The sequence below is a fragment of the Hoplias malabaricus genome, chromosome 14 (genome assembly GCF_029633855.1).
Source record: "Hoplias malabaricus isolate fHopMal1 chromosome 14, fHopMal1.hap1, whole genome shotgun sequence".
Lineage (NCBI taxonomy): Eukaryota > Metazoa > Chordata > Actinopteri > Characiformes > Erythrinidae > Hoplias > Hoplias malabaricus.
Genome location: NC_089813.1, coordinates 21,954,322 through 21,981,196, shown reverse-complemented (window position 1 = coordinate 21,981,196; position 26,875 = coordinate 21,954,322). Strand labels below are relative to the sequence as shown.

The 26,875-nt window shown below is 36.4% G+C and overlaps 2 protein-coding genes across 7 annotated transcripts in view; one reads left to right on the top strand and one right to left on the bottom strand.

Moving 5' to 3' along the window:
* Window positions 1-26,875, top strand: part of pi4kab (phosphatidylinositol 4-kinase, catalytic, alpha b) — a 62,858-nt gene that overhangs the window by 12,099 nt on the left and 23,884 nt on the right. For 3 of the 6 annotated variants that reach the window (XR_010795316.1, XM_066643541.1, XM_066643544.1), the window contains exons 4-30: window positions 355-443; window positions 1,183-1,255; window positions 1,859-2,121; window positions 4,912-4,978; window positions 5,705-5,853; window positions 5,970-6,035; window positions 6,733-6,823; window positions 6,918-7,109; window positions 7,282-7,382; window positions 7,800-7,929; window positions 8,171-8,300; window positions 8,391-8,486; window positions 8,576-8,759; window positions 9,711-9,814; window positions 10,832-11,000; window positions 11,351-11,401; window positions 18,859-18,967; window positions 19,453-19,589; window positions 21,070-21,203; window positions 21,297-21,379; window positions 21,465-21,535; window positions 21,787-21,911; window positions 22,023-22,104; window positions 22,973-23,056; window positions 23,147-23,236; window positions 23,756-23,875; window positions 25,987-26,079. Coding sequence is in view for 5 of the 6 variants with exons in the window: in XM_066643541.1 (XP_066499638.1) it covers window positions 355-443; window positions 1,183-1,255; window positions 1,859-2,121; window positions 4,912-4,978; window positions 5,705-5,853; window positions 5,970-6,035; window positions 6,733-6,823; window positions 6,918-7,109; window positions 7,282-7,382; window positions 7,800-7,929; window positions 8,171-8,300; window positions 8,391-8,486; window positions 8,576-8,759; window positions 9,711-9,814; window positions 10,832-11,000; window positions 11,351-11,401; window positions 18,859-18,967; window positions 19,453-19,589; window positions 21,070-21,203; window positions 21,297-21,379; window positions 21,465-21,535; window positions 21,787-21,911; window positions 22,023-22,104; window positions 22,973-23,056; window positions 23,147-23,236; window positions 23,756-23,875; window positions 25,987-26,079 (3,083 nt within the window). In the remaining variant the exon portion in view is untranslated. Of the gene's footprint in view, window positions 1-354; window positions 444-653; window positions 1,256-1,858; window positions 2,122-4,911; window positions 4,979-5,704; window positions 5,854-5,969; window positions 6,036-6,732; window positions 6,824-6,917; window positions 7,110-7,281; window positions 7,383-7,799; window positions 7,930-8,170; window positions 8,301-8,390; window positions 8,487-8,575; window positions 8,760-9,710; window positions 9,815-10,831; window positions 11,001-11,350; window positions 11,402-18,858; window positions 18,968-19,452; window positions 19,590-21,069; window positions 21,204-21,296; window positions 21,380-21,464; window positions 21,536-21,786; window positions 21,912-22,022; window positions 22,105-22,972; window positions 23,057-23,146; window positions 23,237-23,755; window positions 23,876-25,277; window positions 25,305-25,772; window positions 25,872-25,986; window positions 26,080-26,875 lie in introns of all 6 variants that reach the window. The other 3 variants (XM_066643546.1, XM_066643542.1, XM_066643543.1) reach the window with 3 other exon arrangements.
* serpind1 (serpin peptidase inhibitor, clade D (heparin cofactor), member 1) lies at window positions 12,179-18,620 on the bottom strand. The gene is made up of 5 exons (XM_066643547.1): window positions 18,574-18,620; window positions 17,446-18,391; window positions 16,075-16,348; window positions 15,710-15,854; window positions 12,179-12,709 (listed from the first exon to the last, which is right to left on the bottom strand). The coding sequence occupies exons 2-5, from the start codon at window positions 18,377-18,379 to the stop codon at window positions 12,518-12,520; spliced, it is 1,545 nt and encodes a 514-aa protein (XP_066499644.1). The 5' UTR covers window positions 18,380-18,391; window positions 18,574-18,620; the 3' UTR covers window positions 12,179-12,517.

Below are 26,875 nucleotides of genomic sequence, written 5' to 3'. Positions count from 1 at the left end.
AGAAACATGTCAGAGTGAAAATGTGTGTTTCACATATAATAATAATAATAATAATAATAATGTTATTATTATAGTACCATTCATACATAAATGCAGCTCATTGCTTTGCAGAAATTCTTCAAAAAAAGATAAAATATGTAATAGTAAATAGTGTAATTTCAAATAAAGTAATTAGTAGAAAAGGAAATTGTTAAATAATAATAAAATGGTAAAATAAGTAGTGCAACAAAAGACATGATTAAAATTATTCTGTTTAGTATAAAACATGAAAAATAAAAGCATTAGAACATTCCTCAAATCTAGCATCTCAGAAAGGGTATAGCTTGGGTTGTTACAATTAACATATTCACACAGAGTGTCTTCCAATGGCGGAGAACTTCAGCTTCTGTCTGGTAACTCTGCTGTCGGATGTGGCTCAGAGAGACCCAGAGTCATGCACTCAGGTCAGCTTCTTTTTTGTGTCTGTGTGTGTCTATGTGTGTGTTTCTTTGTCTAACATTACGACCATCTCCTTGTTTTTACACTCACTGTCTGTTTTTTCATTTCCACTGACTATAGAGTAGCACTTTGCATTTCTGCAATTACAGCCTGCAGTCCATCTATTGCTCTGCATACTTAGCTTGTCCCTTTTTCCCTCCCCTTCTTTACTTCAGTGGTCAGTACCTCCCACAGGACCATCACAGAGAATGTTTGATTTTGGGTGGTTGAATATTCTCAGCGTTGCAGTTATACTGACATGGTGATGGTGTGTTAATGACCCCGGGGACTGGGAATAGTCCACCAACCAAAAATATCCAGCCAACAGTGACCTGTCCACTGATGAAGGACTTGAGGATGACCAACACAAACTTGCAGCAACAGATAAGTTATTCTCTCTCACTTTCTACAAGGTGGACCAGCAAGGTGGGTTTGTATAACAGAGTGAACAGTGAGTAGAGCCAGTGTTTAAATACTCCAGCAGCTCTGAAGACTCTGTTTCACTCATACAAGACACAATAGCACATCACCACCTCATCTGTGTCACTGCAGCACTGAAAATGTTCCAAGTCCTCAATGGACAGTGGAGCTGAGAGAATGGACAGTGAGTATAGAGACAAGGAGGCGGTCATAATGTTTTGTGTGTGTCTGTGTGCACACAACCTGAACTGTTGTAAACATTTGGGAATTCCTGTTTTTTTCCAGATTCTGGAGGCTGTAATGGAAGTGATGAAGTCTCTGTTAGAGATATGTCAAGCACCAGAAAACCATGATAAAGGTTAGTTCACAGAGAAAGTAGCACAACCATTCACAGATGTTAAAACAAGGTATATACTTTATACAGCTAAACTCAGCTAAACTGCTGATAGTCACAACAACACAGAATAAGTCATAGAGAAAAGCGACTATTTATATAGTCTTAACTCGTTATAAGAATAATTTATAAAGGTCTGCAAGCTAACATTGCATGGTTGCAGAAACTATTTCAGCATTATATGATTAGGAGCATGAAATAATGACAGCAATAACACAATATACCAAAAAGCACAAATGTCTGTTTGGAATCTTATAGTAATATATATGACATTCTTTACTGTCATACATTACATTATCATCTGCAAAATGCAATTTTATTTTGGGAAGAAAACATTTTATCTTTGATTTAATGTAACAAGATTTTTTTTCAAGTGATTGAGACACATCCTATCTTTCCATTTGTCATGAAATCTTCACAAACTGAAAAGGACAGATCACAAAAAGATTTTAGATGAAACCATTTACCTCAAACATTCTTGTGTTTACAGAGTGTAAAGAACAAAACGATAGCCATGACAAACAGAGCACTTTGAATTTTATTGTTCTTTGTTTCTATTTTATGTAGTTTACCTGTGCAAGTTCTTGGTGCCCTGTTTACTGGGTGTGACCAGGGCATTTGGACGGTATGGTAATATTAGTGAGCCATTACTGTCCCAGCTATTCCCTCGTGTGTCAAGCCAACCTGCTCAATGTGTTACTGTGGAGACAGAGGGCATCCGTAGGCGGTCCTTTAACGACTTTCGTTCCATTCTGCCAAGCTCCCTGCTTACTGTGTGCCAAGGAGACACACTAAGACGCAAGGCTGGCACTGCCAGCTCTGACACACAGGTATATATAAATTTTCTTCTGATTATTGCTGTATACACTGATCAGCCATAGCATTAAAAATGGCCATGTTTCTACACAAAATGTCAATGTTTATAAGTTCTTTTTACCATATTGGTTAACTTCATAGTTGTGCAGTTACAGATTATAGTCCATCTGTTGCTCTGCATGCCATGCAAAACCATTGGAGCTATGAAGGTTAGTTAAACTGGCTAGTACTTAGATGGAAATGCTAGGGTGGCTGCTTGAAGTGGTGTTAGTGGGACCAACAGGTGCTGTTCCTCTGTTCTGTGTAGATCCCAATGCCTGAGTGCATTGATGTTGATGGCTGGATATTTTTAGTGAGTGGACTATATTCAGCGATATACTGAGGTGTTTTCTATGCCTGATAACATGGGATTAAAATGAGTCATTCTGGTTTTGTGCTGCGTCTTATGTAGATTTTATGCACTTTAGACATGTCCCGCCTAATTGCCTGAGTCTCTCCTATCACAGCACTGGACATGCGTTCATGTGAGATCACAAAATACTAGGATAAACAGCAAAACAAATGCAAAAAGCACAGACCAATTAGTTGAATTATGCTGAAAATAAATCAGAGAGGAAAAAAAAGAAGTGAAAATAGCAAAAAAAAAAAATATATATATATATATTCAACTGTGGCTCAGTCTTATTTAAAGGAACAGGAGCTGAAACAGGTTGTTCTGATCAGGGCTGATTAAAGGTGGAGAATGATGCTGTGTTGTTTGACCCTTGTTTTATTATGAAAAAACATTACACGTTTCATGAAGACCCTGAGGAACTGTGATAATTTGTCAGCTTAAAAAGACAATCAGCACTTGTGTGCCTTACCTATGAATGGCAGCATAAAGCACATTAGCATGCTTCCACCACAGTGTCATTGTAGGACTCAGGATAATCCACCATCCAAATAATACCTTTGAAAAACAGGGTGAAAGTGGCCTATCAAAGTATGAGGGGCAACAAATGGCCTACTGTCATTTATTGTGACATTACCTGATGTACATACTGCATATATATTGGCAGTAGAGCTGACAAAGGACAATGAGTGTAGAAACAAGGAGATCATTATAATGTTGATGAGTTATTATATTTTATGTGTATTTGTATAAGTAAGTTTCTTGGGTAATTTGGATATTTCAGAGTAATTTAGGGTAAAACATAAATCATTTATGTAATCAGAATCAAGTGTAGTATGCTTTATGTTCTTCTGTTGTGATAACAACAGGACCTGCACATTCAGAAAACAGTTACATATTTCTATATATCTTTAAATATTCTTCAGTACCCTCAAATATTTCATACATATATTAACGGATTATAATTCTATTAATTATGTTTTTTAATTAATTAACACAGCACTAGAATCATATACCCAGGTTACATCAATAACTGATAAGACTATAGTACAGACAAGCCAGATTAAAATTGTAAAGCAACATTACAGCTCAGCATCCCAATGTAAATAAGTATTTAGAGATATACTTATATATTCAGAGATAAGTCAAAAAAGCTTTTATGCACATATTCAGAACTATATCATCCTTGTATCCTATGATGCTGCTATTTGCTCTTCTAGTTTGTGTTAAAACACACTTTTCTGACACACACATTCTTTCCATTAATCATAATACCCACATGTTTGTATTAAAGTTTAAAAGCTCTTCTTTTTCATCACACTGTCAGTTAACCCTATGCTATGGCATTGATTGAACAAATGCACTCTTGCTAACTTCCCTTAATTTTTTTTGTAGGTATTGGAATAAAGTTTATTAAGGTTTTTAAATATTAATATAAACATTTTATCCTGTTTAAATAATAAAAAAAAAACAAATTAAAATAATGCAACCCAGTAGCCACCCACACACACATGGTAAATGTATTGTATCTGAGTTTCATATATTTACAGAAATACACTAGTGTCATGTTGTGCATTTAAGTCTCTGTCTGTCTCTTTTGCCGGGATCAGACTACACAATATTTTTCTTGGTCACAATGTTCACTGTGTCCGATTATCGCTATAAAATTGTGCCGTGTCTTGGTCGGGAGACTGGCAACACTACACGTTTGACATGGACCATCTATTGCTTGCATCATTATGTGAGCTCAGAGGTTCCCCCAGAGGAGGGTTGAGAAACGGTCAATCATAGCTACAGAAGTGCTGTGTGTGATGCTGGCAGTTTTGTTTTCTGAAGTGTAAAGGGAGAAAAAACTCTTGTGGACCTGTTCCTGGGCATTTCGAAGAGGCCAGTATGCATTGTTTATTCTGCAAAAGAGAAATTGAGGTAATTTGTCACGAGCATTTCCTCAATTTCATTTTTCCACCTAACAGCTGCTGCTGCAGCCTCCCTCTTTCTGTTCTCCATGTTTACATATGTGCACCAGATGGTGCTCTGTCCTCCTGTTTATCATCATCAAGCAAGATATGTCAGACTAGGTGAAAACATCCAAAAAAGTCTAACATGCTAGACATTTTGACCGTTACTCATCCCCAATGCTCTTATTCGGTTCAGAGACTGGAAATTTGTCGGATACGACAGAATCGTGCCAAATTTGGGCTAAATTCCTGTAGACTGTTCTCAGTATTTCTGTATCGCTCTCTAACAAGTGGTGCCAAAGTCACAGCTCCTGTGTGTAGGACAACTGTAATTAGTAACATAGGAAAAATTAATACAGACATAAATTCCAGTGACCATAAAATAATCAGTCTTTTTCTGTCCACACACATACATGCACATGCCCACTTGTGCATATGTTCTTTGGTGTTTATAGGTGAGTCCAGAGAGAGGTGGGCCTTCACCTTGTTCTCCTACTGTACCAGGACCTCAGTATTTTGAAGGTAATCAGGTTTGTGTTTTTATTTACCTAAGATAACAGATACGATGTTTAAACCTTGTGTGTTTTATGATGGTATGTGAGATTTATATTCAGTTTTTACAATGGCTCTAGCTTTAAGGGCAGTTGAATACACATTATATTTGTGATTTAATGTATGTTATGTACATGTCATTCTTATTGCAGAGAATGAAAACTTAATTTGTATTATTATTAAATATTGGGGGTGTAAAGGTTCACAAAAGCCTTAATTCAGTTTGATATGATCTCAGTTCAGTACATTATTTGATGGAGCAGAAATATTTGAAACATGTTAAAACTGAGCTAATGCTCTCTTACAAGAAAGGTAACAGCACTCTTCTTGCAGTTGGGTCATAAGGATCAATATTTTAAATATAAAAATTTATTCAAGTAACAGTCCCTGGTGTCCTTGAGGAGTTTGTCTCGTGGAATCCTTTCACTTTGCTTTGCTTCTCTAATTTTAATGGTTTTACTGCTACCAAAGTTCTAGCTATAAAAATACCTTCAAAATGACACACTGGTGATGTCCTAGTTTATAATTCAACAAGAGAAAGACAGATATGGAGTAATTACATTATAATTTATTGCCTTAGGGCTTTTCCTTGTATCAGGTCTTTATCTTTATCACTAATGACAGTATCATCACCACCAATGACACAAAATTAAGAACTTCAGAAATTCAGAACTTTCTGAATTTTGTTGCGTCCAGGTTTATATTTACCAGATGGCAGAGCACTTGATCCAGATTATTATTTCACCGAAATCAGCTCCAGTTTCTCAGTGTCTCCTCTATTCACCGGTGCCAGTGGACATGAGATGAATGTGCCCTTGGAACTACTCAGACGCCTCTTAAACATGGTGGGCACACACAGTGCGCAAGCATTTAAGGAATGTTTAAAAAAAAATTTATGAAGATTTTCAGATCTGTCCTCATAGCTTAGACACAGTGTTTTCCTTTCTTCTTTTTTGGGCAGGTGAAACTCTTTGTCTCAGATTCATTTTTGAAGAGTCTGGATGCCACCATAGTGGAAGTATCTGAGGTAATTTTCTAGTAATATTTTGCTGAATACCATTTTTTGAATACCATTTTTAACAACTTTATAATTTCTGATTTTTAATAATCTATTTTCTTGATAGCTTAACATAATATCACAAAATAAACAATTATTTATTGAGATATGAAGAATGTGAGTAAAGGTTGTAGAATAATTGCTAAGCAACACATCAATGTCATTTTTCAACATAGTAAGATAACATTTGGCTAAAATAAGTAAACTTTTTTCCAGATGGCACGTAATAACTCTGTTAGTATAACAGTACCATTTCTAATTTTGATGTTACCACAAAGCCAGGTGTCCCTCTTTGATTACTTGAATATTTAATGGGAAGAGACTGCCGACCATACTTTTGTTTACATAAGTATGAATGTCACCAGTATTTTAGTTGCTTGCTCACTTCTGTTCTCTGAACATCTTTGGTCTTTCTGTTCTGGAGCCGTTGGGAGGAAATATTTAAAAGTGGTTTTGATTGTATTTGTGGTATTTCTTTTTATATAAGTTCAATATTAGTTCAATTTCTGCATATTCTTAATGTTAATTAAATCTTTGCACAAATGTATTGCTGTTTAAAGGTGTGTAATTGCAATTGTTATGCTATAATATTTTCTATATCAGTGGTATAAAATGGTTATCTATCTATCTTATCTATCCTATCTATCATGTTGTGCATTTCTTATAGGTTAATCCTGATCTCTTCTACAAAAGCTTCAGTGACCCTCTGTATGTCAGCATGTTCAAGATGCTTAGGGATACACTCTATTACCTGAAAGGTTTGTGGGATCACTAGGTTTTATTATATTTACAATAATTTTGATTACTTAATAAAATTGATTACTTATTCTGCGTTTATCTATCTCCAATTAGATTTGCAGGCAGGATTTGTTAAAGAGGTGCATGACTTTGTGTTAGAGCAGTTCAGCAGCAGCCAATCAGAGCTGCAGAGGGTGCTTCATGAAGCAGAGAGGTTGCCAGGGGAACCTAATCCTTTGAAGCTTCGTTGTCACGCCAACGCTGCCTGTGTGGACCTCATGGTGTGGGCTGTCAAAGATGAGCAAGGTGGGTGGAGATGGAGGATGTACTTTTTTTTTTTTTTTTTTTTTTTAAATCTAGAAAGCTTTGTATTATGATAGTGCATTACTGAAAAGAGCTGGTAGATACATTTATTTTAAAGAGATAATGATAGCAATGATTCAGTCAAATTGCTCCTCTGCTCTTTCTCTCCTTTCAGGAGCTGAGAATCTGTGTACAAAGCTATCAGAGAAACTGCAATCCAAAACCTCCAGCAAAGTGATAATTGCACACATGCCTCTCCTCATCTGCTGCCTCCAGGTATTGCAGCGCCAGCTGGTGTATTTAAGTGAAAAGAAATCATTGGCTCCTATTTCCAGGCCTAGTTCTGGGGGCCTGCTGGAAAATATTTTTTATTTGGATAATCAGTTTTATGTGAACATTGACAAGTGCAGAGTTAAAAAGTCAATTTATGCTTCTGTACTGAATCTATACCTCAAACAAAGCTGCAGCCTGATGTGCACTTACCCAAAATTGTTACAACACAGACCACAACATCTGTGACTTGATTGAATTTGGACGAACATGGGTCAAGTTGAATTGAAGTTAAGAGATATGAACTCAGCATTTCCACACTGGTCCTGCACTCAGCAATATTAGTTATGGGTTATTTTCCAGGTAAGAAGAAAAATACAGGTATGAAAGATAAATGACTGGTGTGGGTTTTATTTTTTGTAGGGTTTAGGTCGTCTGTGTGAGCGGTTCCCTGTCATAGCCCACTCTGCCACCATGTCTCTAAAGGACTTCCTGGTGGTGCCTTCCCCTGTTTTGATCAAGCTCTACAAGTACCACAGTCAGTACAGAACAGGTACTCCTAATAGGGGTGGGCATTATGGCTATTTGATATACTTATGGCACAGTAGTTACAATAGAGTAGGCTTTGCTCAAATTAAATTATTGTTTCAATTTTTACTTTTTAAGGTGCATGCAGCATTCTAATATCGTGAACTTTTTCTCCATAATGCCCACCCTTACATTCAGACTGCATTATTTGTGTCATAGCTTCCATATTTATAAACGCTAATTTAATATAAATGGCTTCTCTATAGGGGGAGGAGATATTAAGATCAGCGTGACCAATGAGAACTCGCTATCCACTTTCAATGTTCTATCTAACAGGAAGGACCAGTCTTCTATGTATGAGCAACTTAGAGATATCTCCATTGACAACATCTGCAGGTTCCTTTTAGATATTCTATAATGTTTTTTTTTATAGTCTCACTATTGTTTTGTATGTCTCATGCCATTTTTAATATGTTTGGTTTCAAGATGTCTGAAAGCAGGTCTAAGTATGGATCCTGTTATAGTGGAAGCATTCCTAGCCAGCCTGTCAAACCGACTATACATCTCTCAGGAAAATGACAAGTACACAGATAACTAAGCACACATATTTCCAAAATGTCTTTCTGCCTCAATCAGCTGTCTTGTCTTATTGATTGGTGTTTGCTCCTCAGGGATGCCCACCTAATTCCAGACCATACTATTCGAGCCCTAGGACACATTGCTGTGGCAATGAGAGACAGTCCCAGGGTAATGGAGCCCATCCTGCAGATCCTGCAGCAGAAGTTCTGTCAACCGCCTTCACAGCTTGATGTGCTTATTATAGACCAGCTGGGTTGTATGGTCATAACTGGCAATGTAATATTTTTTGTTATTATTATTTACCAACTGAAATACACCTACTGCACCCTCCACAAATATGCCAACCTAGTAAACATATTGCTTATCCTTTTGACTCTAATTTCATAACTAGCACAAATCTAAACTTTATTTGAAGTACAGTGGTGGAAAAAATTCATAATGGTAAAATGTCAAATTTTTGTCTGTGTATATACCAAGGGTACCAATAGGATAAAGTCAGAATAATTAAGAGAATAAAAGGATTATGTGATTTATTTAAATATTTGCAGAACTACACTCCCAGTTGTGCATTAGTTTAACGTGAGTTGTGGAAAAAGCAGGCAAATGAATCCACATGAGATTACAAATATCCACACCAATGCACCTACTGACTAATACATAAGGCTTTGCTTTAGAGTCTCAATTGGTGCACTGGTGCTGGGCAAGCCAGAGTTTCACTCCATCTGGATTGATTATTTTCATGATCATTATTGTATCATGTGAAACTATGGGTATTATTCTGAATAAACGCAGGTTCTTACACAACCAGCATTCAATTACTAACAGTCTCATCCTGATATGCCAGAGGACTGAACATTTCTTTATTCATGAACTGTATATAATATTACTTCAACAATACACAACATTCCTCATTTTCATCCTAAATGTGAAAATGGTTATGTCTCCCTTTGTTCGGACTTTGTTCTCAGAATTATTCTGACTTTATTCTATTTACAGAAAATTAAATTCTGAGAATTTTTTTTCAGTGCAGTGGCTTCAAAAGTCTCGTAATTTTGAATTTGTATGATTAATATGATATTTATATTAGATATATATGCTGACAGTTTGATTTAAGTTCTTTAAAGTAACTATAAAAAAGGTACTGTGTAGATAAGTGGTATTTAAAATGTCTAAAATTATACAGTACCTATTGTAGCTTGTGTTTTAACAGATTTTAATTTTTCATAGCAATACATCTATCAAGAAGTGTGGAACCTGTTTCAACAGATCAGTGTGAAAGCCAGCAATGTGGTTTACTCTGCCACCAAAGATTACAGAGACCATGGATACAGGTACTTGTGTGTGTGTGTGTGTGTGTGCTTCAGCAAAAATACTTATTTGTACTTATATTTGAATCAAAGGCACTATATACCTGCAGTACTGGAGGCTTCTGTTTAAGGGCCACAGTTCAAAGACTACAGTTTTATTATTGCATTTATAGTACCCTGTGTGCTCACAAAACTGCCCTCTACAGGTATGGCAGAGGTACAAAATTGGTCACTAAAGGTACAAAAATTATAAATGTACCTTTAAAGGCACAACAGTGGTTTTAAAGTCCCGTTTCTGAAAGGTACATTACTCTTCTTCAGAAGGAGAGGTGAATATTTGTAAAGTTTCATAAAAAATATGTAAAATAAAATAACATAATATAAATCCTGGAGACAAAATTCGGCAAATGAATTCAACAGGATTTAAAAATATTTTCCTTAATGAAAAGTACAAATATGTACCCTTGAAGAATGACAGTGAAAGGTGCCACCACATTGGCAGTTTTCTGACAGTGGAGCAAAATAGATGACCAATGCTTCTTTGTCTGCTTATATTCAAAGGATTATTCCACAAAATATTACTAATTTATTCACTTAAATATTGTTACTTTATGTATATATTTATTGTTTTGAAGGCTTATTCCACCCAAATGCGGCTGCAATTAGAACCAGCAAGATTTAACAAGAAAGTTTTAATCCCCCCCAAATACCATTCCCACACAAAACAAACACGCAGTCTCACACGTACACACAGAGATCTTCAAATCTGGACCTTAGATCCAGGTTCCAGGCTAAGATTTTAAAATGGCCATTTATTATGACACTATGCCTAGCCTGTCAGATTTAAATACCTCAGTCATAGACAATCAGCCGTCTTTTCCATGTCCTTATATCCACTTCGCTAGGTGGCAGTGTCACTACAACATAGGGTTTTGGATTTAGCTTTGAAACTGCAGAACAGGATCTGCTGTTCTGCCGTTATACCCTTCTCCATTTTAAGCTTACAGTAACAAGCTAATCATCATATGTGTCTACCCACAGGCACTGTTCTTTAGCAGTCATCAATGCATTAGCAAATATTGCTGCTAACCTACAGGGAGAGCAACTAGAAGATGAACTCTTAGTAAACCTACTGGAGTTATTTGTCCAGCTAGGACTGGAAGGAAAGAGGGCCAGTGAGCGTGCAAGTGACAAAGGACCAGCTCTTAAGGTAGGGTTTTTTTTTTTTTTTTTTTGTTTTTTTTTCTCCTCCCCCTTTTCTGTGTACTTTGCACTTGCATTTATGTACAGTAGCATACAGTTGGGCAAAATATCCCTTGTACTTTCAGATTCTCTAGCCATAGGCAAACAATATAAACTCAAATATTTTAAAAGCTAACAATAATTCCTAGTAACATAAACTGATCGGCGACTGACTGACATCACAAGTTTCTGATAATTAACCAGATTTTTTTTCTGTGTGCCACAAATTTCTTCCCAAAAGAAAATTTAGGGTGAAAAGAACTGTTGAACTGAAAGAAATGTATTCAGAGAAAAATGTTTTGAATTGTTATCTTTCAGGCATCGAGCAGTGCAGGGAATCTTGGTGTTCTCATCCCGGTGATTGCAGTGGTAAGATCATTTGTGGTTTTCATTACATATTTTGCAACTCACATGTTATTTAGCTACAAATGGCTGATTTGTATATGAAGCTTGCTGCTATTTTCTAAATGTCAGATTCAATTTATATCTGTCTAAATGTAAAAAAAAAGTACACTCTTGCCTGAAGATAGGCTGGATATAATCTATATTGCTGTCCCATATGTAGATGTGCATGTACTTGTGTGTGTGTGTATATATATCTTTATAGAGTGGTATATGCCCCCTCCAGGGTGTAATCCCGCCTTGCGCCCAATGATTCCAGGTAGGCTCTAGACCCACCGTGACCCTGAACTGGATAAGCAGTTCCAGATAATGAATGAATGAATGAGTGGTATATTATTATACTGGGGTCTGGATTCTTCTTGTAGTTTTGAATGAATAGTTTCATAAAAGTGATGCCTGTGAACAATAGTAAGTATTGAATCTATGCTGCCCAGTTTTGATCAGTGTAATTTTAAGAAAAGCAAGAAAAATAAAAAAGATACAATTAAAACAAGCTTAAAATATGTTCCATACTCAGACATGGTGTACCAGAACTCAGGAAGCATAACTTGATTAATAAATGAAGATATTGAGCAGTGACTTTTTAAAATGGACTTTATGAGCACCATCTGGCCCTACATTTGGATATATTTAGTCATATTTCATTTGATCTCTGACATGCGTATCACAGTCTTATGTTCTCCCACAAGAGAACTGGCAGTACATCTCTGATTATGCGTCAATATTGCTTGTTATGTTCTCAAACTGCTGTTATCTGATTAAGCACAGCTTTGGTTAGACTTCAACTTCGTTGACAAATATTGATCTGGCTTGCAAAATATTTTGCTGTTGGTGGATTTGAGTGAAATAACCCTTGTGAAATAACCTCTCAAATTTGAAGTGCTTTAAATGTTAAAAACCATGGCGAGGTTAATGTTGCATAATTAAGCTGAATCGCATAATTTAATATGATGTACTGTCATACTGCCAGCACCTTAACAGTAACTATAGATTTTGCTGAGTCTAAATGACCCATTACACTATTGTCCACTAACAACTATTTTATAATAAATTTTCTACCAGACAGTGTATTTAAGAATGAATTTAACTCTTTGAGGGATCTGACACTCGTCCCATGAAGACCAGGCAGTCAGTGCGGTGTTCATAGATGAGAAAGAGGAAGGGCCGGTCCACTACAAATCTTGTCTGAGTGGACAGGGGCATAAAGCCGATGTGGGTCATTGCTGCTGCCTCAGTTCCTTCCTCATTCACTGTAATGGTGCCTTGGTGCTGAAACTGAAAACGTGACATATATATTAGCTGTACAAATGTTTTAACGCACTTTATTCTTTAACGTATAATTGCAATACAGAATTCAAACATTCTCCTGCTTTTTTGTCATATTATGGTAAGTGTTGCATAGTATTAAAGATAAAGTTTGTATTATATTCAACAAAAGAATAACTAAATATGATGTACTTTGAAAATGGCAAGCGAGAAGAATTTATTGGTCACTGCATTGGAGTTTCGTCAAGAAAACATGTTCTGGGGATAATACTGTATCTAAGCATATATTTGAGGATTTTTGAGACAATTGATGTAAACGTAGCATTTCAATACTTAATTTTTAAGTTTTTTTATATATATTTTAATGCTACATAATACTTAACATAAAATGGCAAAAAAAAATAAAATAAACAGGAGAATGTTTATTTTACGACCATGTTACACAAAAAATGATTTAAAATGTATGTGTGCACTTAATAGCTTATTATTGTTAACTGTAGATGTAGTCTTCAGAGATAAAGAAAGGTTAATTGTTCATGCTGTCTATTTGTCAGGCCATTTTATATTAAAGTGTAATGCTCTTAGATGTAAATGCACTTAGAAAACTCTCAATCCAAAGTTTTTTAACTTCAAAGCAAGATTTTCCTTGCTTCATGTACATGAGATCAAGCCTCTTTTACTACTGCACATTGAAATCATTCTGTGCTTTGAAAATTTGAAAGTTTCTTGGATGTTTTTCTTACTTTAATCTTTGTCAGTAGTAAACATACTGGAATAAGACAAAGTTATTAATTTATACATAGCTGTTTAGGGATGGGCATTATGTTCACCATTTTTCACCATAGTGAAAATGTGTTTCAGACTACTATGCTGTTTTAATTTTTCTTACAGTGCCCTGTGTTGGTGTGTAGGGTTAAAGCCCCTGGGAAATCATTTTGAAATTTAGTTTTAAATATTTATTTATTTATTTATTTATTTATTTATTGTATAATTCTAAATGTGGGTGTTATGTGAAACGTTCAGCAAAGTTTAAATAAAAAACAAAACAGAAATATGATAAATGCTCCTCAAAAATGACTAAAATATGGTCCTCAGACCGGTGTGGGCGGTCATACTAATGACTGTGTATGACAGAATTCTGTTTACTTTACTATGGCAATGCAGCCCTAAGACAGAACAATTGCTGGGTTTGTATTCTGAACTGCGGTTGTCATATGAATCCAAGGACGTGTCTTTGGTGTGATATCGTGTAATTATTTTGTTGACATAACTGTACGACAAATTGGTGCTTTCCCCCTCTACTACGCTGCTGTACCGCCAACCGAGTGTGGCTGTTATCCCTCCTGCTACTTTGCTGTACATGCCAACCCAGTGCGGCTGCTATCTCTGATGCTACTCTATTATACAGTCCGACAAAGTGTTGCTGCTATCTCTGCTGTACTCAGACTTAATAAATGTATGCTTGTTCTGTATTGTTTTGTGTTCTGTGTTTGCTGTTTTTGTCTTTCACTCCTTCCCCATAGCTGGATCGCTAGCTCGCTCACTAATGGCTACTAAGCTCACCATTCTCTTTGAATCAGAGGGGAGGTGTGGCTACGTTAGTCTTGTGATTGGTCAGGGTAATAGTGACATAAGCATTACCCACTTTTAGGACTGCCCATTCTACATCGAGGGGAGGGCAGTACTGGTCATTTTTGAGGAAAGATTTATCATATTTCTGTTGTGTGTTTATTTAAACATGGATGTTATGTAAAACATTCAGCAAAGTTTAGTTTTATACAAAAAAAAATAAAAAATAAAAAATCTCACATCTCATCTCAAACTGGGCTCCCAGGAGCCTTAAGTTGTTGTTGTTTTTTACATTTTTATTTATTTTTATTTCTTTCTTCTTTCAGACAGGGACTTAAGATAATGACAGAAGAAAAAGAAGAGCTAATTTGCACTAAATAAAATGAGGGCCAGCCCTCCACCCCCCGAAAAAACAAAACAAGAAAAAATACAGAACCATATATTTTATATAGGTGTTGTCAAAATTTGGGGTTTAGGATGTTTTTTGCACTACGCTTTTCTTCAACACTATTTTCAAATGATGGACCAGACCCTTGTCTTACCAGAAACGTGTCCATTTTGCTGGATATCTCCACAAAAATTGCACACTTGCCCGTAGCTTCTAGCAATGTTGCGCTGGCTGTTCTAAGGAGAGACAACCTGCCAAGTCACAGTGGACGACTGTGAATTGTGATTGGCTGGCAGAGATCTACTTTTAAAAACATTTTTTAAATTATCATTATTGTTTAAATCATGAATCACGTTAATGATAAATGGACATAACTGAAAATTATATAAAAAAAGGAGATACAACCTCTAATGCTTTTCTGCTCTCCTGCTAGTGCCCCCTTGCGGCCCCCAGTTTGATAACCGCTGCTTTAGACAGTACAGTGTATATGGTGTACAAATACATTTTAGAGCAGTTTTGTGTAACATATATAATTGTAATTCAGACATTCTTCTGCTCTTTTTTTCATTTCATGGTAACTGATGCGTAGTATTAAAATCAACAATAATCATTTATTATTATTTATTATTTTTTTTTTAGAAAAAAATTCCACATAAAATGATCACAGTTTTACATCAGCATTTTTAAATCATCTAAACCAAAGCTCATATACTTTTGCATATAATATGGTCTGCAAGAATGGAATGAATCAGTGCACTGGCTTTTGCTGTGCTTTTTCTCGTTTTTTATTTAATTATTCTCGTTTGCCTTTTTCAAACTTTTTTTTTCTTTCTTTTTTTTGATTCAGATTCATTCATTTTTTTTTTTTAATAAAATGACAATTCTCAATTAATACTATGCAACAGTTACAATACAATGACAAAAGTTATGGAATTATGGGAATATATTTGAATGTTTAAGTACATTTTAATGTTAAATTATTTAAAACGGATTCATACACTTAATAGACTTATTAATATTTGCATTACGTTGACTTTTGCTCAAGGTCTTACCCAGTTGATTGCTATGTCCTCCAAGGTCATGGGTGTGAAGTCCCCTTTTTCTGTGAAAAGGTCGTTCAGGCCCAACTTCTTCATGTGACTGATCAAGTCATAGCTCTGCTCCAGCTTAAACCTTGGGAACACGACTTCACGTGTTCTTCCAAAAAGAATATGACATTATTAATATTTAGAAATTCCCTGAATTAGTTATAAGAATATTTCATCAGTAGAAAATGGCAAATCTTATTCTCAAATCACCAATTACTGCTAGCTGAGTGTTTCGTCATATTTTTTCCTGATTAACTAGTCCATGGTTCTTAGGATTTTGTATATTATTCATGCAGCCAAACCTGGACAAGCCAGTGTTTTTGCCATACCTGTTGGTCATATTGTTGAGCCACTTGTTAATAACCGTGGGTGATATCTCCTGCTCAAGGTTTCTCATGCCAGAGAGCTTCTGGGGCACAGCAATGAGCATGCTAATATTGCCTTTGTAGGGCAGCTGTAGAACATCACAGTTCAGCTCATGATCAGCTGCCGCAAGGTAGCTACCCTTATTCTGCATCATGGCCACACGCACCTGGTGCTTCTCATTCACACGAAAGTTGCGGTAGTGGGTCAGTTCCTTGGGGAACTTCTGTTCCCATGTTCCTACAAAGTGGAAAGAAGAGTTGTGGATGTTGTGTTGTAATAAGCTTAATGACAAAGACAAGTACAGTTAGTAAACTGGCCTAATTTCTTGTTTAAATGTTCCAAATACAGTTCATATGATTTCCGCCTGTATCGTAATCAGATTAAAGTAAATGTTCCCAGTCTTGTTAATTGGAGCCAGTATTTAAACTAAATCCATGATTACTTCTTAATTATGTCAAATATGGACTTGTGGGCACTCAGTTTGCATGTACAAAGTAGGTCAAATGAACAGCTTTTCACTGTTTACATGTACTTCACCCTTTTTCTCAGTATGAGCTCAACTTGTAGGCCAACAGTTTGTGGACACTAGCTCATCTAATATTTCTTCTGAAATAACAGGTATTAAAAGGTCGTTTTTTGTCTTTTTGCTGTATTAACAGCTTCGACTCTTGTGGGAACACTGTAGACTCGATATCGGAACATTGCTATCCAATACGCATTCATCCACAACACTATTATGAAGGTCAGATAGTGATTTTGCTGGATTAGTTCTTTATGTGCACAATTTAGTGCTCTTGTCTACAAGTGGTGCACCTTAAATTAGCTATTTAAGTGGGGTCTACAAACTTTTAGATACATAATGGCAATTAAAATATATATATATTATTTCAGCTTACAATACCTAGCAGTGATTAGTGTCTAGTGTTTGGATGTGTGTCCAGCCTGCTCAGATATTATACCTACATTCATACACCTTTACGAAAACGATGTACAGTACAGGTACATTACTGTCACTAAAAGTGCTTTTAAAGCCCAGTTGTATTCCCTAAATGTGCATTACATTCTCTTCTTCAGAAGAGGTGAATATTTGTAAGCTTTTATTTTAGGACCTTGAAAATTAAAGAATATAAGACCTGGAGAGGAAATGCTGCTATAAAAGCAAAGGCTGAGGGTACAATCAGAGTGACAGCAAATGGTAACAACATAGTAATTATTTCTCTGAGCGTGTACTAATTAAATGAGCCCACAAATTTGTGAATAATATATTTCCTTGGTTATTAAACCATATCTTTATTTATAAGTGACACAGTTTTAAAGAGTTAATATTATTTTACCTTTAAAGTAGAGGTAGTTTAGAAGCATCACCACCATGTTGGGGTCAACATTCTTTAGTGGCTCCTTGATGAGTCCTTTGGTGATCTTTTGAATGCGCTGGTTTGCCTTGACAAGAAATGTGGGGTCTTTAAAATCCACAGACTGAGGCTCAGCAAAGTAGTAGGCCTTTACCTCACTGTGAAAGCCCTCCTGTATTTTGACATTTTTCTTCACATAAAGGTCATTAACAGAGCGCAAAGTATAGCCAAAGTTTCGCCGGAAGAGTCTGTGTGTAAGTTTGCGGAAAAGCTTGTGCACAGTGGCATTGTCATAGTGACTGCTTGCATTGACAAACTCTGCAAAGCCCAGAGCTTGGTAGAGCTGAGTGTGTGTTGATGGACCTGCACCTAAAGCCATCATACCCATGGCGATGGAGATCCCCGCAGGTGCCAGCAGGATGTTATCTGTTTGGTTCTTTTGGTTGCGGATGCTTCGGTAAAGACGGAATCCAAAGTGGGAATTGACCACGTTGATGCGCTGTAGACGTGTCCGCCCATGGAAGAGTTGCAAGAGACGGACCCTGCGCACTTTGGGGTCGGAGGGCTCAGAGACAAGATCGAGACCTGGTGCTGGTGTGGAGATTTCATCTATTGCATCACCATCAATATAATCATCATCACCATGTTCTATGATTTTATCAAAATCAATATAGTCCTCTTCTTCCAAGCCTTCCAGGGTCAGGTCATTAGTGACCGTGTTCTCTCGATGGAATTCCAAAGGGATGGCCTCCATGTCCAGGTCCTCAGCTCCCTGTGCAAGACCTCGGGGGTCCGCAGCCTTGGCACCATCTTTTTCAGGCTCATAAAAGCTGAAATGAGAAGGAAGGTCCTTCACCCCACCTAAAGTTGGAGTGGCTAGGAGAAAGGTTGTTGCTAAGACTAGGAGAAGCCACATCCTTAGTGAATGCTGAAAATAAAAGAGGCATTTATATATTTTAGAACAATAAAGAATAGAAATCTTTTATTGCAATGGATAATAATAATTATGTTTGTGTCAATTAATCCACAACACCAATAATGCTTTAATAAATAGGCCAATCTCAATGATTAATTCTAACAGACTTTTTCTTAAACCTGTATCACACTTACCTCTTTCTGTCTCTGTAATGTATCTGTGTTCCCTCTGTTTGTTTGTGCCCAAGTCCTGCTTTTGGACTTTGATGTTGGCTTGCACTGATCAAACAGTGTCCAGTTCAAAGAGTAGCCTAACTCACAGCTTTATCCCAACTGACATTCCATTAACTCTTCCACTGCACACAGTTTTTTTAATGTAATTTATTATTTGAGAGTAATTTATTAATGCATTACCATCTAGTCTAAACATAGTTTGGCAAGTATATATAACATTGTATGCTTGTTTTTTATGTTATTTAGTTGACCCGACGGTTGCCCCCCATTAAAGAGGCTAAGCCTCGTCTGCAAAAGCTCTTCAGAGATTTTTGGCTTTACTCTGTGGTCATGGGCTTTGCTGTAGAGGGTTCCGGTAAGAAGACATTTTAACAACCTTACCAGTTGTTTAACATACACTATCATAGAAAAGTACAGTAGACATTGTCACAGAAGGTACAGTAGACATTACATTTAAACTTTTAAAGGTAAAACAGTGGTTATAAAATCCAGTTGTGTTTACTAAAGGTACAACACATTCTGTTCTCCAGAAGGAGAGTTGAATATTTTGTTATAAAACGGTGTGAAATAAAACAACAAAAAATAAGTCCTAAAGATGAAATTGGGCATATAACATTTAAAATCTTCAAATATAATAGAAGATGGTACAATTATCTTCCATAAATTAGGTACAGAATTTGTATACTTCTACAGTGACAGGAAAAGTTACCACTACAGTTTTTCTGACAGTGTACAGTCATATTCCATGGATATAATTAAGATTGCAATAATTATTTATTTATTTAAAAAAAAAAAAAGGTTTTTGTGAAAATGGTAACATATGATTTTTGTGCTATCCAGGATTGTGGCCAGAGGAGTGGTATGAGGGAGTGTGTGAGATTGCAACTAAATCCCCTCTGCTTACATTCCCGAGTGGAGAGCCATTACGCTCTGAGCTTCAGTACAACTCTGCCCTCAAGAATGACACTGTTACACAGGTGCCTTTTGAACTGCATCTTGCCCTCAGTTAGGGAGGGTGATGTGGCAGTTTTAGATGATTAGGATATGAGGTCACAATTTAATCATTACTTTAAAAAAAATAGTGATCAACTTCAGTTAAACAGAGAAATTGGTTATATAAAAGTCCTGACATGTTAAGCAAACTGTGGATTAGAATCCAAATTCTGGAGTAATTGGTCTTCTTTTACTATTTGTAGTTATGAGGTAGGCAATGATCAATACTTTTTGTCATTATATTATGTATTTATTTTTTAATATTCTATTCAAACCCTGTTTGACCTGTCATGATATGTATAGTTTGCAGAGGTTATGTAACGTTGTGTAGTTGGAGACACATGTCCAAATAAGGAAATCCGTGTCTAAGTCTATTTAGAAAAAAGGTTTCAGTTCCTTGAAGCCTGTGGAAAACAACAAATATGGTAGCAATTTACTGATTGTTATTAAGGGGGTTCTACTAAAGTAATATTTTAATTAACCATTGTTTTAAACCATAAATTAAAGTTCACTTTAATTTTAAATTAGTTGTTACAAAATAATTATTCTGTACTTCTAACTGCAGTAAATTTTTCAGTATGTTTATGGTAGTTTTGCTGAAATTTTAGTGCTGTACTTTGTTCTTTACCTGTTATGCCTTTAAATGCTGAGGTACAGAATGATGTACACATCTACTGCAACTCGCATCATTTTATTATAACAATTTTCCTGTTGTTTGTGCCTGAATTTGAACCCTTGTTGTTAGTATATCTGAACTGGGATCTCAACCCTTGTCTTCTACATAGAAATCAAAAATGAATTTGATTAATATTACAAAACTTATGACGTGCAGTTACTGAACATTTGAGTAACAATAAGATAATTGACATTTATGGATAAATGCAGCTTGTTACCAGATTATTACCATATTAATATTCACTTATTACTGATCGGCTAAATGCTGCCACATCTGATGTACACCTCATAAGTTTTATCCTATGTATAGTTTTCTCAATGTCATTTGGATTCTCAAAATCACCAGGTCATTTAATAGTAAAAATACAAATATTGCTACATGCATGCTACAACCAAGCTAGCACTCTTGTTTGTTGAATCAGTAATGCATGAATGCATATCTAGTACAATAGTATACAATTCTATTACATAAGAGTATGACCGTTGGATAAGCTTACTGATTAGTCTGAAGCATTTTCTGGAGTTTCCGGTCTCATGTTCAGTATGTATTACTATTTATTGACCTTCTAATTGGGCGCACCTTTCCTATTATTCCCATAATGAAAACCAGTTCAGACCTGGAGTTAACTGGGCATGTCATGTCTAAATTAGTTAAAAATCATTCTTCAACTCTTTTTCTGTATCACCCTTTCCTTACCCTCTGTGTCTTTTATTCAATGTCTCCTTTATAATATTTTACACAAGTATTTTATTGTAAAATGTTTTAAAAATGACTCCTGTTCTTTGTAGGCAGAGCTAAATGAACTACGCAGCACTATCATTAACCTCTTAGATCCTGCACCAGAGGCAGCGGCCCTCATTAACAAACTGGATTTTGCTATGTGCACTTATCTTCTATCAGTCTACAGACTTGAATACATGAGGTACATCTCTAATTTGTACCCAGTGTTTCCCTATGTTTAGTCATCATCACATTATTGATCAGTTTTAAATTTTGGTTTCAAATTTTCTCTCAGAATGCTGCATTCAAATGATGCTGACCGGTTCCAGGTGATGTTCAGATATTTTGAAGATAAAGCCATACAAAAGGACAAGTCAGGTTTGAAGAATTATTTGCTGCAATTGCAAGTTTAAGAAAGAGTGTATGATTTCTTCTTAATCCCTGTGCCTCCCCACTATTTTAGGAATGCTTCAGTGTGTGATATGTGTTGGTGATAAAGTCTTTGAAGTGTTCCTACAAATGATGGCAGAAAAGGTGAGCTACTAGTGGTTAACAGACATAAATTAAATGTATCTATTCTAGGAGTTGGTGACTAACTGGTTTGTTCTGATGATTTATAAGAAACCTGTCCCTGATACTTGAGGACTGTCCAAATTGAGGGGGAAATCATTTATAAGCATAATCTAAATGTGAACAGCTTTACAAAATTTCTCTTTGTTTCTGTTCTTTACTGATCAAGTTTATATATTTATTTATTTATTTATTGTATGTTATATTTTTTGAAGCCAAAAACTAAAGAGCATGAAGAGGAGCTAGAGCACCATGCACAGTTCTTACTGGTCAACTTTAATCACACCCACAAGAGAATTCGCAGAGTGGCTGACAAGTATCTTTCAGGATTGGCTGAAACGTGCGTCTTTTGTTATATAAATCTCTTTGCTTACAGATCATCTGCAAACCTATCAAAAAATTTACTGTTTTTTTTTTCATGCTTACACTTTTTTATTTCTTGTCTGTTCAGGTTTCCTCACCTGCTGTGGAGTGGACGAGTGCTGAAGACTATGCTAGATATTTTGCAGACACTGTCTCTTTCTCTGAGTGCTGTGAGTTTATTTCTCATCTGAAATGTATGGAATGTATGTATATACCGTTAATTAGTCAATAGTTAACTAGGGCTGTTTGTCAATTTTAAAAAATAACCACATTATTCACACAATTTTCTGTGGTTAATCACAGTTAATAGCTTAACCCTTTAAGACCAAAGCTTTAAATTAGCGGTATTTAAATCTTAATTAAAAGATTCAATTTTAGATCACCATAGTTAATAGAATAAAATAGAATTATATTTATATCAGTGGTGTTTATTGATTAAAAAAAATTTAATCATAACACTAAAGTTAAAATGCTAGTACTACCTTGTATATATGGGTGAAGATGAATGTGTGCATGACAAACTGGCTAGAGGAAACAGGTCATTTTTTTATTTTATAATAATAAATTAGATTCATTTTTCTGGATTTTTTTTTCTGGATTTTAAATCTCTTAATTTGCTTAATAAATATTCAGAGATAGCTTTAACATTAGAAAATTTATGGTTATTTATAGCTCAAACATGGAGGGAGTTGGGTGACAAAATAGGAGCTCTGTGGGTATGTGTGCATGCATATGTGTGAGAAAGAGAGAGAAAAGGAAGAGTAAGAATTATAATACTTAAAACCATTTTAGCATAAATAAAATGTAACATACCTTCTGAACTAAACAGAAGCTACGCTGTGTTTACATTTCTAGGTATAAATGCTAATAACTGTGAAACAATCTGTCAAAGTGTGATAATGGGAAGAAGTTTTGACCAAATTTAGTAAAGTTATTACTTAGCATTACAAAAATGTACATGTTAAGTTCCCACATCCGTTAATATGTTAATTTTGACAGCACTAAAATTAGCACATCGTCTTTTTCTTGGTTGGCAAGGACATCCACAAAGACCAGCCTTACTACGACATTCCTGACACTCCTCACAGAATAACTGTACCAGACACACATGAAGCTCGAGAGGTGAGAAAAATGGCTTGCATGCTTAATCAGTGGTACTTGTAGCTAAGTACTTTAAAATTTAATTGTTATGAATTTTTATGTTTTATGTAGAGTATAGTGAAAGACTTTGCTGCTCGTTGTGGTGAAATTCTTAAAGAAGCAATGAAGTGGGCTTCTTCTGTCACCAAGTCCCATCTCCAGGTACAGCACAGTGGTTTTTGCATAATTGCCTCTAAATCCAAACGTTTGTAACGTTTGCAGTAGGCTGTCAAAAGGATAAGCATCAAACCTTGCATTCTCTTGATTATTATGTCTACTATCCCTTATATTGTATTAACCATGGGGTGGCATGTTAGCACAGCAGGGTAGTGTCACAGTCACACAGCTCCAGGGACCTGGAGGTGGTGGGTTTAAGTCCCGCTACATGTGACTCCTCACACCGTTGTGTTCTCCCTGTCTCCACATGGGTTTTCTCAGGGTGAACCGGTTCCTTCCTGCAGTCCAAAAACACACGTTGGAAGGTGGATTAGCGACTCAAAAGTGTGTGTGTGTGTGCTTCCCTCTGAAGGACTTGCACCCCCTCCAGGGTGTGTTCCTGCCTTGCGCCCAGTGATCCGGATCCACTGCGACTCTGAACTGGATAAACAGTTACAGACAATGAATGAATGAATGTATTAACCATTTAACATGAATGTGAGAATAACTGTGTTTTTTCTTTAGGAATACCTTAATAAACACCAGAACTGGGTGTCTGGTCTCTCTCAGCACACTGGGTTGGCCATGGCCACTGAGAGCATCCTCAACTTCGCAGGGTACAACCGACAGAGCATGACACTGGGGGTGAGGTCACACACCACACAAATGCTTTCTCTGGGTTTAAATGTGTTAATGTATTTTTACTTGTATGTAATTTTTTTTAAGCCTTATCTCTCAGCCACATATGTATCATACACCCTGTTTATTTTAAGTAGCTGAAACACCTGCTTATTGGCTTCTGTTATACACTGATCAACCATAACATTATGATCACGCCCTTACTGCTACACTCACTGTCCATCCTCTCAGCTCAGTTGGCCCTACAGAAGAACTTTGTTTTTCTGCAATTACAAATTGAAGTTATCTGTTGCTATTTAGGGCGGCACGGTGGCGCAGCAGGTAGTGTCGCAGTCACACAGCTCCAGGGACCTGGAGATTGTGGGTTTGATTCCCGCTCCGGGTGACTGTCTTTGAGGAGTTGGTGTGTTCTCCCCGTGTCTGCGTGGGTTTTCTCCGGGTGCTCCGGTTTCCTCCCACAGTCCAAAAAAACACGTTGCAGGTGGATTGGTGACTCAAAAAAGTGTCCGTAGGTGTGAATGTGTGTGTGTGTCTGTGTTGCCCTGTGAAGGACTGGCGCCCCCTCCAGGGTGTATTCCCGCCTTGCACCCAATGATTCCAGGTAGGCTCTGGACCTGCCGCGACCCTGAATTGGATAAGCGGTTACAGATAATGAATGAATGAATGAATTTTGCTATTTATACTTTGTTTGCCACTTTCACCCTGTTCTTCAATTGTCAGGATCCCCACAGGACCACCACTGAGCAGCTATGATTTTTCATCATTCTCAGCGCTGCAGTGACATTGATATGTTAGTAGTAATTATTGTTGTACTGTTATGAGTGGATCAGACAGCAGTGCTGCTGTTTTAAACATTGTGTCCTGTCACTGTCCACGCTAATAGACACACCTACCTTTTTGATGTTAAATCAGAGATAGTAGCTTATCTGTTGCTGCACAGTTTGTGTTCGTTGTCCTTTAGTCCTTGATTAGTGGTCACTGGCCTTTGCCCACAGGGTGCTGTTGGCTGGATATTGTTGATTCAGGGACTATTCTCAGTCTAGCAACGACACCTAGGGGTTTAAAAATACTGCAGCAGCCCTGATGTGTCTGATCCTCTTGTACCAGCACAACACATGATAACACAGTGCCACCACATTAAGGGTCCTGGACCTTGTAGAACTACAAAGTGCTCCTTTGTGGTCAGAAGGGTTTGATAGAATGAACAGTAAAGTGTTCATAATGTTATGGTTGATCGTGGAAATGCTTTTCAAATATTTTGTATTCAATTGCAATAGTCCTGGTGAATTTGTTAAAATTTTTCTCCATGGTATTCAGCATTATATAACAGATAGAGATTAGGCTGAAAAACACTGGCTTAATCGACATTTCCTACAAGTAATATGGCTGCTGTGCTCTTAATGGATAGATTGCTGAGGTTATTAGCCAGATTAAGGTAAGAAAGCCCCATTTGTAGAGGCAATCCTATATGTCAATTTTAAATCAAAATGTAATCACTTTAGCTTGGCAATTGTGTATTAGTTTGATGTTAGAGGCAAAATAATTATTACACACTATTGAGGCGATGATTTTTAATTTTCTTTTTTTTATTGCTTAAATATTATTAGAATTTGACTGATCGGTCTGAGATTCAGTAATCTGAGTAGTAGGCTATTACTATGTTAGTATAACAATTTTTAGTGCACTTTATTTTCACTTGTTTGTGTTGCATGTGTGAGTGTACTATGAATACAAGGTTTTTTTTTTTTGTTTTTTTTTTTGGCTTCTCCATGTATGTGGAGTCTGTGGACACTGCATGGCATTATGTATAAGTTTCGAGCCAGCTGCATTCTTGTGGCAGTGTTTTGTCTTTGGTTCTGTTTTATGATGTTTCAATCCATCACGTCCCTGTTTACCTGCTGAGCTGTTTACTCGTAAGTCTATGTGCCTGCTGGAATGGGTGATTGGTGGTTGGTTTACTGGGTGCCTGTTTGGTTCTTGTCCCAAGTCTGCTTTCCCTCAGGTTTGTATTGTTTGTACTCAGGTGAGAGAAGCCTGTGCTATTGGTTTTTTACATTTGTGTGCTTTTATATAAGATTTTCTGGGCTTTGACAAGTTCCATGCTCTCTTCCCTACAGGTCACTCAGCTGACTGACCGGCCAACGTGTGTGAAGAAGGACTACTCCAACTTCATGGCTTCTCTCAACCTGCGAAACCGTTATACTGGAGAGGTACAAACACTTTGCTATGCATATTAATTAATGTATATTTTAGTAGGAAAATTCTTCAAATGATTTTTGCAAATTATTTTCCTGTTGTCCAAACAAGTTTTATTTTGTATCTTATATATACGGTTGAAACCACAGTGGTGGAGTTGTCGCTAGCCTATATTGTCTATAATCCTGCAAGCTAGAGATTTGAGTTTTCATTGCTGTGTTGCCAGGAGGCACCTTTTTTGACTAAAATGCAAAAAACCCATTTTCAATCAATTTAAATTTGATTTTGAAATTCTTTCAAATGAACAGGTATTAGAATGTGGGGATTTCTCTACCATTTAAAGTGTAAATGTAGTTTCTAGGTCAGGGGTGGGCAATTATTTTTTCCATGGGGCCACATGAGAAACAGAAAATATTGTGGAGGGCCGGCCAAAAGGCTGATCTCAATTCTGCATAATATTAACTGTACTTCTTTGTAAAAAGCAGTAAATAGCATTGTTTTGACAAGCTGGTAAGAGTATATGTTATAATTAAGCAATGAAAACATGAGGTTGCCTTCCAAAAAATGTAATTTATTCAAGCGAATTTCACAAAACAATGGGAAAGGCAATTAATCACTAAAACGGCATCATAAAAACACGCTAAACATGCAAATAAAAATAAAAAAAGAAGCTTGGTAAAAAACGCCTTGCTGCTTTTGCAGTTTAGCTAGCAAAGCTTCCGATGTCCGCGCCCTTTCAGCATCAGTCACGTTCTTGTATTTCTCCCCGTGTTTCGTCTCGTAATGCCGACTCAAATTGTAGTCCTTAAA

What these genes read in the sequence shown, in the direction of transcription:
- serpind1 (XM_066643547.1), bottom strand. Translation starts at nt 18,379, where the DNA reads ATGTGGCTTCTCCTAGTCTTAGCAACAACCTTTCTCCTAGCCACTCCA. An exon ending in AAACTACCTCTACTTTAAAG is followed by an intron (nt 16,349 to 17,445) that starts GTAAAATAATAT and finishes TCCACTTTGTAG; the next exon opens with GAACATGGGAACAGAAGTTC. An exon ending in CTCAACAATATGACCAACAG is followed by an intron (nt 15,855 to 16,074) that starts GTATGGCAAAAA and finishes TCTTTTTGGAAG; the next exon opens with AACACGTGAAGTCGTGTTCC.